The sequence below is a fragment of the Rhinatrema bivittatum genome, chromosome 3, assembly GCF_901001135.1.
Source record: "Rhinatrema bivittatum chromosome 3, aRhiBiv1.1, whole genome shotgun sequence".
Lineage (NCBI taxonomy): Eukaryota > Metazoa > Chordata > Amphibia > Gymnophiona > Rhinatrematidae > Rhinatrema > Rhinatrema bivittatum.
The window spans coordinates 184,806,841-184,823,382 of record NC_042617.1 but is presented as its reverse complement, the minus strand read 5'-3'; the positions used below and the strand labels follow the sequence as shown (position 1 = coordinate 184,823,382).

Below are 16,542 nucleotides of genomic sequence, written 5' to 3'. Positions count from 1 at the left end.
CTCGCAGGTCTTAAAATCAACCCCATATGTTTTATCTTTTCTTAAATGAATTTTCCATGAATTTGATAGTTCCTCTGATATAATTTGGTCTGGACTTAGATATCTCATGGTATCAGACTCCGGTATAAATATTTGAGTTACTATTATTTTTTTGTAAGATGAATCGGTCACATGTTTTAAGTCAAGGCTCATCTTCAAATAGTTATACAAATTTTGGTGTACGAAATTTGAGTACCTTTTGCAAACCTATTGCAATGTTTTTTGAAATGTAAGTATTATCCATTGGAATTTTTTCAGTTCTCATCCTCAAGTATATGTTAGGCCTTTCATTATGCAAAGTGGTTTCAGCAACTAGAAACAAATAGGTTCTTCCTGCTCCACTGTTTCTTGTCAGACCTTAGTAAAAGGGGAATGTGCATAATTAAGGAAGACATGTCAGCTCTTTCAAGTCCTACATTCTTTGTAGATAGGTGGATTCCTACTGAGATACCTGCATAAAATTTAAGAAAGGGAAGAATGTGACTGATTCCATGCAAAAAGATGTGCTGTTTACTTCTGAACACTTTGAGTTTGGTGTTTGCACTTTAAGTTTCAATGCATCCGTGTCTGACAAACTTTCATGCATTCTTATTTTAAAAGCAGAGGTGCCAATCTGTCATAAGAGGATTAACATTTCACTTTGAAGACCGCTAGTAAGTCAGTCAACAGTTAATTTAGTCCAAACTAGGGGAAAAAAAAGTGCTTGGATTGAAAATCCTTTAAACAGTCAAGCTGATTTAGTGAAGGAATCCGTAGTTTGTAATATACTGAATGACAGCGGAAATACCAGAATCTTTAAGTAGTGGGAAGCAATCTGGCTGATCATGTACTAATTTACATTGAGTGATAAGGTAGTTGGTGACCATCAGTTAAGAGCCCAAATGAAGGAGCTGTTCTCTGGTATACATTTGTTGAGGATTGAAATTAAAATCCCATTGATAAGCATACTTGATGGGAAGGTATCTCAGGTTTTGGGGGGGAAGATGGAACTCAAAGCAAATGAGAAACAAGAACCTCAAGATTTATACGTTAGCATTGATAGGCTATCAAACAAATATATTGATTAGACCAGTATTTAGGGGTCTATTTTAAAAGGTGTGCGTCCATGTGCACACGTATTTATTAACATGCGCATGCATGTCATAAAATCCGTGGGCCGCACGCAGTGTGCCAGATTTTAAAAACCGTGTGGGTAGTGTGCGTGGGGGGGCTTTTAGTAGATTACATGCAGCAACAAAATCGAGCCTTCCCCCGTTTCCTTCTAGTCCGCTCCTATTAAGGGAACGGATTGGGAGGGAACTTCCCTAACCCCCCCACTTAAACCCCCTCCCTCCCCACTCCTTTAACCCGTCCAAGAAACATACTTTTTTTTTTTGTTTCACTACTTTATTGCTCCCCTGGAGCAGAAGTAGTTTGCGTGCTCTGGCCAACTGCCGGCACATGCTTCCCCCAGGACAGCAACTAATGGCCACTGTCCCAGTCCACCTCTGTCCCGCCCAGACCATGTCCTCGGCCCGGCCCCTTTTCAGGGCCCCGCAATTGTGCAAGTATCGTCACTTATGCGTGTGGCTGGACCCTTTTGAAAATGTGTGCAGGGCTCAGCCACGTACTTAAGTGACGATATTTGTGTGCATGGCCGATTTTAAAATTCGATCAATAGTGTCCTTTTCTTCCAGGTCCCCATATAACTGGTTAAAAATGTTGGACTTGGAACAGATTCCCTCCTTTCAAGACCTGCCTGCACTGGGAAATGTTCCCCATCTACCTACCCCCTTGCCCTATCCATTGGCAAATAATGACAATACATTCTGAGCCTGTGGAGCTAGGAAGGAGGTTACTATCTCTGCTTATCTCCATCTTCTGCCAACTACGCTGTGCTTTAGCTTGATGGTAGTGGTATGACGTGAGTTTGCCTATGTCTTTGATTTTGGTGTGATTTTTGTAGTTGCTATTGTGAGGATATTGACTTTTTTCCAGCATTGTAGAACAGGTTCTTGTGTAAAGTTTTAAGCTGAAATGTTTTCAGGGGGTCCTAATGTACATAAAATTTCTGTACAAAAAAAGTAAGGGAGATTTCACCATCACTTGTAAACTTTCCTAGATTAGTGAACTGCCTACTATTTAGGCTTCTGGAACTACTATAATTTATTTAATAAATTTGTGAATGGCTTTACAGGTTTTACAGTATGAAAAAAAAACCATCCATACATATATAATTCAGTACCTTTGGGATTAAATCACCTCAACACCCATTACTTAAAAAAAGCAACAACAAAAAAACAGGTCTTTACTTGGTGGCAAAACTGCATTAAATGTTTTTCTTCCCTAATTGACAAAGGGAGATCATTCTATAACTTATGAATTGTGATAAAAAAATGATTTGTTCAGCAACTTAATATGTCAATATACTTTGACTGAAGGAAGCTGGAGTTGATGGCAGTACTGAGAAATGCATATTTCTAGATGACTATTTCCAACATAACATATAACGGATTTTAGATGCACTGTGGGGTTAATCAGTCATCACTTTGCTGTGTTTTAGGTATTACATTTCAATCATGTTGAGTTGGAGGGCTTAGGATGGTTTTAGGGCTTTTATGCCTTCCAAAAAGAAGAGGTATCAAAGCCCCCATATAGATCTTTGCAAAATTTAGGCATTGCTGACCATCTCTTCCCCCCGCCTCTTTCTCTTTTTCAAGAAGAAACTGATAACCTGAAGATGACGGAACGTTCTGTTGGAAGTAGTCATTTTTAACCGCACAGCACTAGTAGAAATGGTTGTGATGTAGTACAAGACCGATGATCTTTGAAATAATATTAGTTTCAGTTTGAATGGACTACATAGCACCTAAAAGATATTTTCTGAACTTGTATAGTAATTGATGTATTAATCCTGTAGAGTGGTTAGTCCTCTTTCTTTATTCATGCTGCCCTGACACTGAAGCCTATGATGCCTTGTTAAAACCTAGTATTTCTTTGAGTGTTTTACATTTTGCTGGAGTCTCCAGAAATTTCACCGTCTGGTAAGCCATTTAATATAACATTTTCCAAAAAAAACAAGATCTCTCCAGAAAACCGGAAAACAATCTCTTGCATTGCTGAAATAGCCCTTTGCATGTATTTTCCCCCGCCCTCCCCACCTCCAATTTAATAAACCAACTATTTTCATCCGGCCTAAAGCATCCAGATTTGATGGTGAATAATTCAATTCAGTGTGCTTGCAATAAAGACTTACTGTTCTGTCCTATAAATCATTGCATGACTCCAAATGCTCATAACATAGGAAAGTAATATTCAGTGTGAAAGTCTGTGGTCTTCTCTTAATTCATTTTGATAATCATGGAGGGGGAAGTGTTTGAAAGGCCACTGAGAGTTATGTTGGAAATGAGATTCTAAATGTGTTTGAATTAGCATGATCACTCTGCTTAGTTGCTAAAGTGTTTTTCCAAAAATTGAATAAAACACTTAAATATGGCCGCAGGATCTCTGACTGTGTTACAATAATTATTGTTTACTAGACTTAATTTATAGACCTGTTTTATGGTCAAATTGCATTCAAAGCGGCTAAACCTGTTTTTCAATTAAAATAGTCCACAATTTAGAAAGAGAATAAAAGGATACATGAACAGCCAAGAACAAGGGAGTACAAGTATTGTCAGTGTATGCTAAAATAAAAATACCTTAGATTTTTAATGGTACAATTAAAGTACGTTATGCAAGAATACAAAAACTGGGTCTCTCTTAAATTAAAGCTGAACTGTTATATTGTGCTGTCGCACTGGGGCAACTTCATGCACGTCCAATAATTTTGAGGTTTGTTTCTGCTGCATTTTTCCTCTCAATTAAAACAATTATGCCTTCAGCCATATAACAGTTTGTTCATTTTTGAGAATTGGAATTTGGTGGTGATGTTTTAACTGCATTATGGTTTGAAGTCTCATGGATCAGATTTTAAGTTGGCTTTAACCAGACTTGGATTCACATAATGGTTTTCTGGACTGACTTGAATTTTACCTTCTTGGTTCTACAAGGTTTCCTAACTGCAAATGAAGTAGGAGGTAGGAATATTTTTCAAAGAAATTGTAAAGAATTTTCATTCCCACTCAAGCCTTTTCCTGCCATCCTAAATTTTTAATGCTCAGATTTGAACATTGTCTTGTTCTTTCTCTCTTCTTCATGAATACATATTTATATTTTGGTTCTCCTTGGAATGACCTTGCTTGACTATTATATTTTCATCATTTGTAAGAAATGAGCATTCATTAAAATGAGTGCCATGAGTGAAAATCAATATGGAAAAATTAATTCTGTACTTTTTCTTGGTATTATCATTCTTAAAGAAAAAAATTATGCTGCTTAACTATCTAAACTGATTAAATGGCGTTTTGCTTTCTATTCTACATTGTAGAGAGCACAGTGTGATGAATTGGACAAGATTGAAAAGCATGTGAGGACCTCAAAGGAGAAAACAAATGCTAAGCCTTTGGATAAACCTGAACAGTAAGCATATTCTAAAATTGTGGACACTTTCTGATACATATGTTGACATGGAAATGCGACTACTGCTGCAGCTTAAAATTTACAGATATAATGGTGCTGTCTACATTGGAATCCTTCTGATTAAATTCTACATATCTGTCTGATTTAACAAGGTAGAAAGCAAACCTTTTAAGAATTCAACCCTTTCCTTCAAAAGACATAAGAAAATAAGAAATTGCTATGCTGGGTCAGACCAAGGGTCTGACCCAGCATGGCATCAAGCCCAGCATCCTGTTTTCAACAGAGGCCAAACCAGGCCACAAGAACCTGGCAATTACCCAAACACTAAAATGATCTCATGCTACTGATGCAATTAATAGCAGTGGCTATTCCCCAAGTCAACATGATTAATAGCTGTTAATGGACTTCTCCTCCAAAAACGTATCCAAATCTTTTTTGAATCCAGCTACACTAACTGCACTAACCACATCCTCTGGCAACAAATTCCAGAGCTTTATTGCGCCTTGAGTGAAAAAGAATTTTCTCCGATTAGTCTTAAATGTGCTATTTGCTAACTTCATGGAATGCCCCCTAGTCCTTCTATTATTCGAAAGTATAAATAACTGATTCACATCTATTCATTCAAGACCTCTCATGATCTTAAAGACCTCTGTCATATCCCCCCCCCCCCTTAGCTGTCTCTTCTCCAAGCTGAACAGCCCTAACCTCTTCAGCCTTTCCTCATAGGGGAGCTGTTCCATCCTTTTTATCATTTTGGTTGCCCTTCTCTGTACCTTTTCCATCGCAACTATATCTTTTTTGAGAAGTGGTGACCAGAATTGTACACAATATTCAAGGTGCGGTCTCACCATGGAGCGATATAGAGGCATTATGACATTTTCCGTTTTATTAACCATTCCCTTCCTAATAATTCCTAACATTCTGTTTGCTTTTTTGACTGCTATAGCACACTGAGTTGACGATTTTAAAGTATTATCCACTATGATGCCTAGATCTTTTTCCTGGGTGGTAGCTCCTAATATGGAACCTAACATTATGTAACTACAGCAAGGGTTATTTTTCCCTATATGCAACACCTTGCACTTGCCCACATTAAATTTCATCTGCCATTTGGATGCCCAGTCTTCCAGTCTTGTAAGGTCCTCCTGTAATGTATCACCATCCGCTTGTGATTTAACTACTCTGAATAATTTTGTATCGTCCGCAAATTTGATAACCTCACTTGTCGTATTCCCTTCCAGATCTTTTAGATATATATATATATATATTGAAAAGCACCGGTCCAAGTACAGATCCCTGAGGCACTCTACTGTTTACCCTTTTCCACTGAGAAAATTGACTATTTAATCCTACTCTCTGTTTCTTGTCTTTTAACCAGTTTGTAATCCATGAAAGGACATCACCTCCTATCCCTTGACTTTTTAGTTTTCTTAGAAGCCTCTCATGAGGGACTTTGTCAAATGCCTTCTGAAAATCCAAATACACTACATCTACCGGTTCACCTTTATCCACATGTTTATTAACCCCTTCAAAAAATGAAGCAGATTTGTTAGGCAAGACTTCCCTTGGGTAAATCCATGTTGACTGTGTTCTAGGAAAAGGAGTCTAAAATAAAAGAAACTAAACAAAGGCCAGTTTTTATTGGTAAATTAGCAGACAAGCACTGACTACTGTAATGCTTTACTACTTGGCCTACCCTACACGACAGTAAGACCACTGCAAATATTACAAAACTCTACAGCTAGAATTCTCACTGGAAAAAGTAAGAGAGATCACATCACAGATACTCGCCACTCTACATTGGCTACCCATAGAACAAAGAATACAGTTCAAAGCTCTTTGCACAATACACAAATGTATCCATGACGAAAAAGCAGAATGGCTGAACACAGCCCTTTGAGTACATGTCCCACACAGAAATTTAAGATCAGCAAACAGAGCACTTTTAACCATTCCATCTGTGAAAACAGCAAGACTTACGCAAGTTAGGGGAACGTGCACTGTCCCTGGTCGGTCCCATATTATGGAACTCCATGCCCCTTGACCTAAGACTTCAGAGTAATCAAACTTTTCAAAACACAACTCAAAACCTGGCTTTTCAACAAGCCTTCAAGAAAGAGAATGACACAAGCAAATAAATAAGGATAAGCGGACATAGAGCACATAGTGCACAATTTCCAGATTCTACTGGAAATTAGTTCACCCCTATTTTAACTGTAGTCAAACCAACAGGATGAATTGCTATAAAACATACAATCCCCCAAGTAAATTTCTTTAAATGTAAATTCCTTATCACAAACCATATTATTCTTAATGTTGTTTGTTACCGAATAGTAATGGCACCATCTATGTAAATTATGATCTATATTTCTTTGATATAGGTGCCCTATTGTAAACCATTATGATGGTAAATAACTTAATGATGGTATATAAAAACTCTTAAATAATCTATTTTGGATTAGGATGACAGGAGAAATAAGCTAAACATAGGATTCAAAAATAGAATATATAATTCTATGAAGACAAGTGAAATCAGCAGTTTAAAACATGGGTGATGTCATTCAAAGCGTTCTTCAAAGAGTTAGGAAATTGCTTTTGAGCAGGTGATCCTAGAACTGCTTCAAGACAAGACATGGTTGTAGTTTCTTCACATCAAGAGGATGTGAGGTGATGCTTGTGCAGGGAGCTAGAGTATATCTGCAAGGTGCACCCCAAGGCACAAAAAGCTAGCTTATCTGCCACTCCTGAGCATCCCTCCTTTGAGACTTCTCATCTGCAGAATCAAAAATCTCCAGTCATATCCATGCCTCTGGAGGTTCACTCCAGTTGCTGCTTGCAGGTCGCACCCCACAGTAATTCTCCACCATCAATGCCACCTAGTAGTATATCCTAGCCTTTTGAAACCCTTCAGGCCATATCAAAACAGCCTCACTGAAGGGACTCTCCATCAACCTATAGTTCCTTATAGACATCATAAAAACAGCCCATCTGACACTACACCTGATAACACTGATAGTGGCTATCCCTTAAAATAAACCTAGAAAAACCACTAAGAAGATAAACTAGGTGCATTTGAGAGAGAATGATGGTGTAGCATATCTCACTGTTACTTCAGAGACCTGCTCTTCATTGTTTTGAGGATACCCCCCAGCTGATGTCATCACATACTTAGCTGTCTCAGATGATATGGCAACCAACCAGTGCTGTCAGGGCCCATGAAGTAGTCATCTGCCATTCAAGTATTTTATTTTTCTTGTGGGACATAGATTCTCCATTAAGAACCCATATATTGCAGAAGCCAAGATAAACCAGAGATGACAAAACATTGAGACCTTGAAAGTCTAACACCCTATTCATGCAGCCCTGATCCTTACCTATAATTCCTTTCCACCCATACAATCTTTGGTTTGACCCCTCATTAGAACATTTCTATTGCCTGGGGAGAATTGTAAATAAGAGTGAGATGGATTGCAATTTATGCTTATAAATGCTGGAGAATCAAGAAGGAGATCACCTACCTATTGTCTCTGATGGGTCTCTCCTCATGGATTTGGAGAGAATTTGATCAAGACTTAAGAATTCTGTTTGGCTATTCAAAGTTGCTATCCCTCGGGTGAAGGCTGTTGGTGATTAAGGAGCAGGTGGCAATTATGTTCTGCTACTGGTTGGTCACTCTGAGTCTGACATCTGAGATTCTGGCCCAGACCCAAGATAATTGCTGGATTTCTTCTGGGCTAGGACTTAGATCTCCACAGGTAATCTGAGCATCCCTCTGGGAGAGGATGAACAGGATCACCTTCCAAACCCTGCTGACTCCTTATATGCAGGCTCATTGTCATAAAAGGGCACACTGGCCTGTTGCTTGCTTTGGAAGTTATTCAACCTTCAATATGACCAGCAGCTTTTGTGTGTCCATGTGAGAGGTTCTGGTAGAAACCTATCAAAGCTGCTGTCTACTATCAAGATGTGATAGGAGCCTGGAACATGATCTCTTCAGTATGAGAATTCCCATTGATTGATTATGTGATTCTAAATGAACCTCAGCTTTGCAACCATATCTGATTGTGAGCATGCTAAAATCTTCCACAGTTTACCATTAGCTAATCTCATCTTGTGTCACAAGGGTCTGGGATTTTCTACAGTATGATAGACAAGAGTTGGGTATATCTTATGGGTCTAGAAAGCAATTCTTGCTTCCTATTGCGTGTTCTAGGAGATCAAAAATGCTTCATCGCCTGATCAGCACCATCCCCAGAGTTTCCCCACCCAGTCATCTGGATCTGCTAATCAGCACCAAGCCCCATGAATCTCTTCATCCTACCTATCTGAGTTATCTGTCCCAACATAGCTGCTACATGTTGTCAAAGTCAATACACCATGCACACCCTGGTCACCATCTTCTGCCCATGTGCAACCTATTAGGATGATGTTCCACCATTTGAGGGTGAGGACCTCTGGTGGCCAGCCTACTATTTCAAGTTTATTGTGAGACCTACCCAGGATCTAAGCTGGAAAGTTTTGCATGTTTCTGTCTCCTGCTCCTTCTGCAGGATGATGATATATCTGTGTTCCACACTTTTTTTAAAAATTTTGTGCCAGAGTTTGGCCCCATTTTATCTTATTACAGTTCTGGTTTCATTTCTTCTCATTTATTGTGGTCCATACCATATAAAGATGCCAAATACATAGGTTAAGGGACAGTCTCATCAACATTGTCATGCCAAATAAGACCAAAGGTCCATTGAGCCCAGTTTCCTTTCTCCAACAGTATCCAATCTGGGTCACAATTACTTGCCAGTTTTCGAAGAGTAAATCCATTCCTTGTTGCTCACACTCAAGGATACAAATATTCTGGCAATCTAATCACATATCACGAAATTATTAACATCAAATAACATATAGTGACATATATATGATCTCAATCTTTATTAAATCAAAAATTAACAAAACAATTCTCAGAACCTTACCACATCACCCCAAGGAATAGTCATCTAAAAAATACCCACTCTATCTCACACCTTAATCATACCCATTCACACCACTCACATTCTTCATACCACCCACCATTAAAATGCTTTCATGGTACACACAAATGTAAACCTCTTTACACTACAATCTGAATCTTTTCAATACAATTTGTTTATAAGCAGAGAAAATTCTATTGCACAAATTTTTCTTCGCTCAAAGAACGAAAATTCTTCAATCCTTCTTCATCTTCTCAACATGTTTCGCCTTCCCACTGGCTTCTTCAGGAGAACTTCTAAGGAATCTCCTACTGCTCATACATCATCAACACATTTCCAATGGGTTTCATCTATAACATTTAACAAACTGAATCAATATTACTTAAAATGTATTAACCCCACCAAACCCTTAAATTTTACCTTTAAATGTTGTTACCATTTTATTTACCTGAACGTCCCAGAAATTTCTTTCGGACGTACAACCAGGTATATCCCCGACTCTCACTTTTCGGCGTCTCTTGAACAAAATTTCTTAGAACGCCTCCTCGTATACCTTGTTATACTCTCCCTTTGTAAATTTGCCTAAAGTGAATCAAATCAAGACAACCAAACTAAAAAACCTCTTCCATCTCTTTTTTTAGCAAAGATTATAAACTTGCACGGTAAAGAATAAAGAAGGATTGAATAATTTTCGTTCTTTGAGCGAAGAAAAATTTGTGCAATAGAATTTTCTCTGCTTATAAACAAATTGTATTGAAAAGATTCAGATTGTAGTGTAAAGAGGTTTACATTTGTGTGTACCATGAAAGCATGTGAGTGGTGTGAATGGGTATGATTAAGGTGTGAGATAGAGTGGGTATTTTTTAGATGACTATTCCTTGGGGGTGATGTGATAAGGTTTTGAGTATTGTTTTGTTAATTTTTTGATTTAATAAAGATTGAGATCATATATATGTCACACTCAAGGATAAGCAGTGGCTTTTTCAAAGTCTACCTGACTAATGGTTTATAGATGTTTTCTCCAGGAACTCGCCCAAATCCCTATTAAGCCGAACTATGCTACATGGTTGACCGCATCCTCCAGCAACACATTGTACATGTTGATATTGTACATTGAGTGAAACACTACTTTCTCCAATTCTTTTTTTTTTTTGTCAAAATACCTTTTATTAACAGGGAAAGTGGTACATCGAAATAGCAAAAGCATCCCAACTGGGACCATAGAATACATGCAACGGACCAGTACAAACATAGGAGCATATTACAAAAGAAGGGCTCTCAATACCTCCAATCCCTGGCTTTTCAATTTTCTACCCACCCTCCCCCCCCCCCCCCCCCACCCCCTGACACCCTCTCTTCCCGCCCCGCACCATACACTCCACAGGTATACCTCATTCAATCATCAGTCACACCCTAACCTTCCTCATCCCCGCCCCCCCTCCTTTGACGACCAGTGCAGCATGTAACCATTGAGTCGCAGGTCATCCTGCAAAGCCTTAGGGAAGGCATCGAAACACTTAGCCCAACAGGCACAGTAGGTCTTGTCCGGTTGCCGCTTGCCAGCCAGAAAATCCAATCTCTCCAATTGCCCTAAAGAAGCCATTCTGCCAAACCAGGCAGTGATCGAGGGAGCTACCCTCTGTTCCGTCCACTCGGCCAAGACAGTTTGGCACGTCATCATGATAGCCACACGCTCAAATTTAGTCTTCGAGCGGCCACCAGGCTAGGGCCTAGGCGAGCCGCTGGTTAACAGCACTCGACCTGTAGTGTTGAGAGACGTTCCGACGCAAGCAACGACCACTTCCAAAACGTTCTTACAAAAGGGTTGGAGTAACAGACAGTCAAATAGCTGGTGGAGAAGGATACCAGCCACCCTTTTCACACTTGATGCAAAGGGGGGACATAGCCAGTTGCATTTTAAACCTTCAAACATCGTCATAGTAGAGAAAGTGTAGAATTTTAAATTGTACTTCCCGGAGGCCAAGATCCAGCAGCGTTTTGTATAGGGCTGCAAACCAGGCTGAAATCTGTTGTGCTGTGATAGGGGAGCTCAGAGCTGTGGACCACCTGGTAGCCAAGCGAGCTGCATGGCTAGCGGTGAGAAACTGTTGCCCCAACTTTTTCCGTCCTGTGATAGTGTTCGCTAAGCAGGCGGTGTCAAAGATGACATTTGAAAATTTCATCTCAGCCTCTCCACCACATCAGCTGTCCAGGTAAAAGATTGCAGCTGGTGGCGGGCTTGGAGGAAGGCATAGAATTGTTTCGTTGGCAAGTGGAAAGTTCGTGCCAGTGTAGCAAAGTCCAGCAAGAGATGAGACTCAGGGTCATACATGTGAAAGGCAAACATTACCCCTTGATTCACCCATAATTTAAAAACTGGGCCACTGTCCTGGCCAGGCAAAAAGTCGGGATTACTCAAAAAGGGAAGCAACAGGGACTTGACCCCACACATATTACTCAGCCTACGCACCCACCTTATACAGGGATTTAACAGCACTCTGGCGCTGTCCCGCTCTTACTTGGAGGAGGCTCAGTAGTGATAAGACTCCATAAGCCACTCCCCTATAAACCAAAGTTAGCAGGCCACGTTATAGAGCCGGAAGTCCAGTGCATTAAGCCCCCCCTGCTCTCTAGGGTACTCCAACACTGAGTATGCAAGGCGCGCGCGTCTTCCTCGCCATAGGAAATGCCGTATACTGGAGCGCAGGCACCAGATGTCACACCCTGTCAACGAGCAAGGGACCATGTGGAGCAAATAGAGAATTTTAGGCACCAACACCATCTTGACCAAGGCACATCTGCCAAAAAGTGAGAGCAGATGCCAAAGTGCCAGCTGTGACTGTAGCCTGGTAATACAGGGGGGAATATTTAGTGTGTATAATTGCTTCAAATCCCGCGGGATCCAGACCCCTAAATATTTAATTTTACCTGGAGCCCACTTAAAGGGGAAAGGTCCCCCCCCAACGTGTCCGGGAGATGAGCATTTAAAGCTAAAGCCTCTGATTTGGAATAATTAATTCTTAGGCCCGCAACCAGGTAAAATTGGTCAAACAGAGCAATAATAGCGGGTATACTAGTCCGTGGCCGTCCAACGAAAAGTAGAATATCGTCGGCAAATAGTGCCATTTTTAAAGGGTGCCCATCAACACTAATCCTGCTAATAGCTCGCTCCCATCTGATGCAGATGGCCAAGGGCTCCAAAGCCAGAATGAACAGCAACGGAGAAAGAGGACAACCCTGTCTGACCCCACAATGTATAGAAAAAAGTTCTGTAGGCAGTCCATTAAGCAAGATGTTGGCACTCTGGTTACTATAAAGGATCTGTAACCACTGCAAATAAACCCCCGAGAAACTGTACTGCTGTAATGCCCAAAATATATACTCCCAGGATAAAGAATCAAAAGCCTTTTCGGCATCTAGGCTAAAGACCAGTGCTTCTGCTTCTGCATGGTAGCTAAGGACTGCGCGTAAATGCTGGACGTTCCGCACCTCCTGACGGCCCACCACAAAACCCGTTTGGTCTTCGTGGATAAGACATAGTAAAATAGAATTTAACCGGGCCGCTAAGACTGAGGCAAGGATTTTAATATCTACATTTAGCAGCGATATGGAGATAGGATCCAACTCTAATTAGTTTTAAATATGCTACCTGATATTTTCTGTGTGTCCATTAGACCTTTGAAAGGATAAATAACCATCCCCTGTTTACTTGTTCAACTCCACTTAAGATTGTATAAACCTCTCTCATAACCCATTTCAGTCATCTCTTCTCCAGGTTGAAAAGCCTTATCCTGTTTAGCCTTTTTTCAGAACGGAGCTGTTCCAACCCATTCATCATTTTTGTTGCCGCCCTTTGCTTGCTTTTTTGAGATGGGGCAGGCAGAATTGTATACACCATGATCAATACAGAGGCATTATGATATTCCCAGTTTTATTCTCTATTTCTTTCTAAATTATTCCTTACATTTGATTTACTTTGGCTGCCACAACATACCACAATGCACTCTAAGATGTCGTTCCTGGGTGGTAACTCCTAGCATGGAACCAGGCATTTTGTGTACATAATCAGGTTATATATTTTCTTCTGTGATCATTGCTTTGCATTTGTCCACATAAAATTTCATCTGCCATTTAAATGCCCAGTCCTCCAGTCTCTCAAGGTTCTTCTCAATCCACTCATGTATTAAGAACTTTGAATAATTTTGTGTCATCTGCAGATTTGATCATCTTACTCATTACTCCCTTTTTCTAGATCACTTGTGCATCCGTTAAACAGTACTAGCCTCAGTACAGATATCTGGGGCACTCCAGTACTTTTATTAGGACAACTGACTGTTTTTAGTGGTAATCTGTGTTTTGTCTTATAATAAATTATCAATCCTCAATAGGACACTGCCTTTTATCCCAAGACTTTTTAATTTTCTGAGGAATCTGACATGAGGGACTTTATCAAATGCCTTCTGAAAATCTAGACACATTATATTGACCGACTCAGTCTTATCCACATGTTTATTAGCATCTTTCAAACATCTAGTAGATTGGTGGGGCAAGACTTTCACTTTGCTTAAATCCCTGTTGCCACTTTCAACTCATCGTATAACCATATTGGCAGTTTCATTTTCCTTTAACCTTTTTTTTTAATGCGTGCGCTGAATTTCGTCTGAGCTTCCAATATGGTATTTTTAAACAACCTTTTTCTCTTTGTAAGAACATAAGAACATACCATAACTGGGTCAGACCAAGGGTCCATCAAGTTCAGCATCCTGTTTTCCAACCGAGGCCAATCAGGCCATATGAACCTGTAACCAGTCCCTTTATTTTCTTTTTCTAATTTCCTCATTTTATCAGTCTCCACTTTTTAAAGTAAAATGTTCATTGTGAGTTTACTTTATATTCTCTCTCCAGTACGTATTGTCAAAATTTGATTGCACCTACTAGGAGTTTAGAGATGTGAATCGGAACCTAGAATCAGTTCCGGTATCGGATTCGTGGACTACTATTTTTCCCGCGGTCCAATCGTTGTTTTTTTTTTTGGGGGGCGGGGTTTGTTTTTTTAATCTGCTGTGCTGAGCCGATAACCCAAAAATACAGCTGACTCTTTAACATTAGTTCATTAGTATCCCCCCCACCCTCTGGAACCCCCCAACCCTCCAAAAAATTGTAAGTACCTGGTGGTCCAGTGGGAGTCCCAGGAGCATTCTCCCGTGCTCGGGTCATCGGCTGCCAGTAAACAAATGGCACCAATAGCCCTTTGCCCTTAGCATGTGACAGGGTATTCGTGCCATTGGTCAGCCCCTGTCAACATGGGGGTAGGAGCAATGGACGGCCAGCGCCATTTGTTTACTGGCAGCTCCTACCATGTGACAGGGGCTGACCAATGACACCGATAGCCCCTGTCACATGGTAAGTCAAAGGGCCATCGGCGCCATTTTGATTAGTGGCAGCCGACAGCCCGAGTGTGGGAGAATGCTCCCAGGACCCCCACTGGACCACCAGGTACTTAAAAAAATTTGGTGGGGGTTGGGGGAATACTACAGAACTAATTTTAAAGTGTAGGGTTGTGTTTTTGGGTTACTTTTAAGGGTTTAGATGTAAAGGAAACAAGAAGGGTAGAACATTCATAAATCTCAGTGTTAGAGTCCTCCAGGAATTCAAATTTTCAAAAACAGGTACTTGGGCAGATTGAGCCTGAAAGGTTTCTCCTAGGGCAAGCAGGATGGTAGTCCTTACACATGGGGTGACATCATCAGATGGAGTCCAGCATGGAAAACGTTTGTCAAATTTTCTAGAAACTTTGACTGCCACATTGAGCATGCCCATCATGCCACTATCCATGCGTTCACATGGGGTCCCTCTTCAGTCTCTCTTTGTGCAGCTTTCGCCTCATGGTTGTGGAGCTGCTCTCTTCAGAGCTTTTTCTGGTAGTTTTTTTCATTTGCTCAGTACTGGGTTCCTCTTCTCCCCCGTTGGTGCCTCCATAGGCGCGTGCGTGGTAAGTTTTCTCATTCTTTGCAGACAGTGGCCGCCAGTTCATCGACCACTTGCCGATTCTTTTTTATGGCATCTGGGTTTTGCCAGTGCCTGCGGACCATGTCCCTCACAGATCCACACAAGGTCTGTATCCTCTGCCTGGGGCATCGCCCGATGTCTGGGGGTGGTATTTTTGTGATCAAATGAACCCCAAGGGTCATCAGGTATGTTTGGATAAGTTGGAGAAGCTTTTCGGGTCCAAAAAGTCTGGCCCTTTGACTCCGGTGTCAAGGCCATGGGGAGCCGATGGATACAGATCCATCATTGTCCACTCCTCCGCTGGGGCCCTCTCTTTCTCGAGGGGCCAGAGATAGGCCATCATCGGTGTCATCGCTCTCCAGGACGTTGGAATAGTCTCCATCCTTGGCACTGGCTAAACAGAGTGCCGAGCACCAAGAGAAATCTTGGAAGCATCGCCACTGGTCACCATCGTCGAACAGCACCGAGCTCGGTTTGGCACCAGTGTCCACTATGTTACCCCTGGAGCGACCCCACGGAGAGGAGACATCAACCTCTATCAAACCCAGGAGTTCCAGGCTTTCCCCACCGATATCTGGTGCTGGGTACCGAGCTCCCTCAGGGCTCCAAGGGAGTTCTGCTGACTCCTCTTCCTCCTCCTCCATCATCTTGCCTTTGGCAGATTTTCAAGAGGAGCTGGACCACAGGGTGCAGCTGTGCTCCGAGCCCTTCAGGACATCGAACTGCCGGCTCCACTGGGGCCTCCTCCAGTGTCAGAGCCCACATCTGCAATGTTGGCACCACTGCTGGAGCACCTTGATGTCCTGCTGGCTGTTTTGCCCATGCAGCAGCTACCGGTGCCCAGGGGTCCCTCAATACCCCAGCGATCACAGAGACTTCCTTCCTCCAGAGTGATCCCTATTGTGGGTTCCTCCAAGGACGATGTGTTGTGGCCCGGGGTACTGTTGGAAGGCTTGTTTCCATGACAAGTTTTCCCTGGCTGTATTCCTGGTCCCTCAGGGACCTCGGTGCCTTTAGTGCTAAAACAGGC

General features: G+C 41.4%; 1 protein-coding gene across 1 annotated transcript in view; it reads left to right on the top strand.

The window, feature by feature from the left end:
• FMN2 (formin 2) overlaps nt 1–16,542 on the top strand; it is an 828,101-nt gene that overhangs the window by 393,272 nt on the left and 418,287 nt on the right. The window contains 1 exon segment of the mRNA XM_029594024.1: nt 4,448–4,539. Within this exon segment, the coding sequence (XP_029449884.1) occupies nt 4,448–4,539 (92 nt within the window).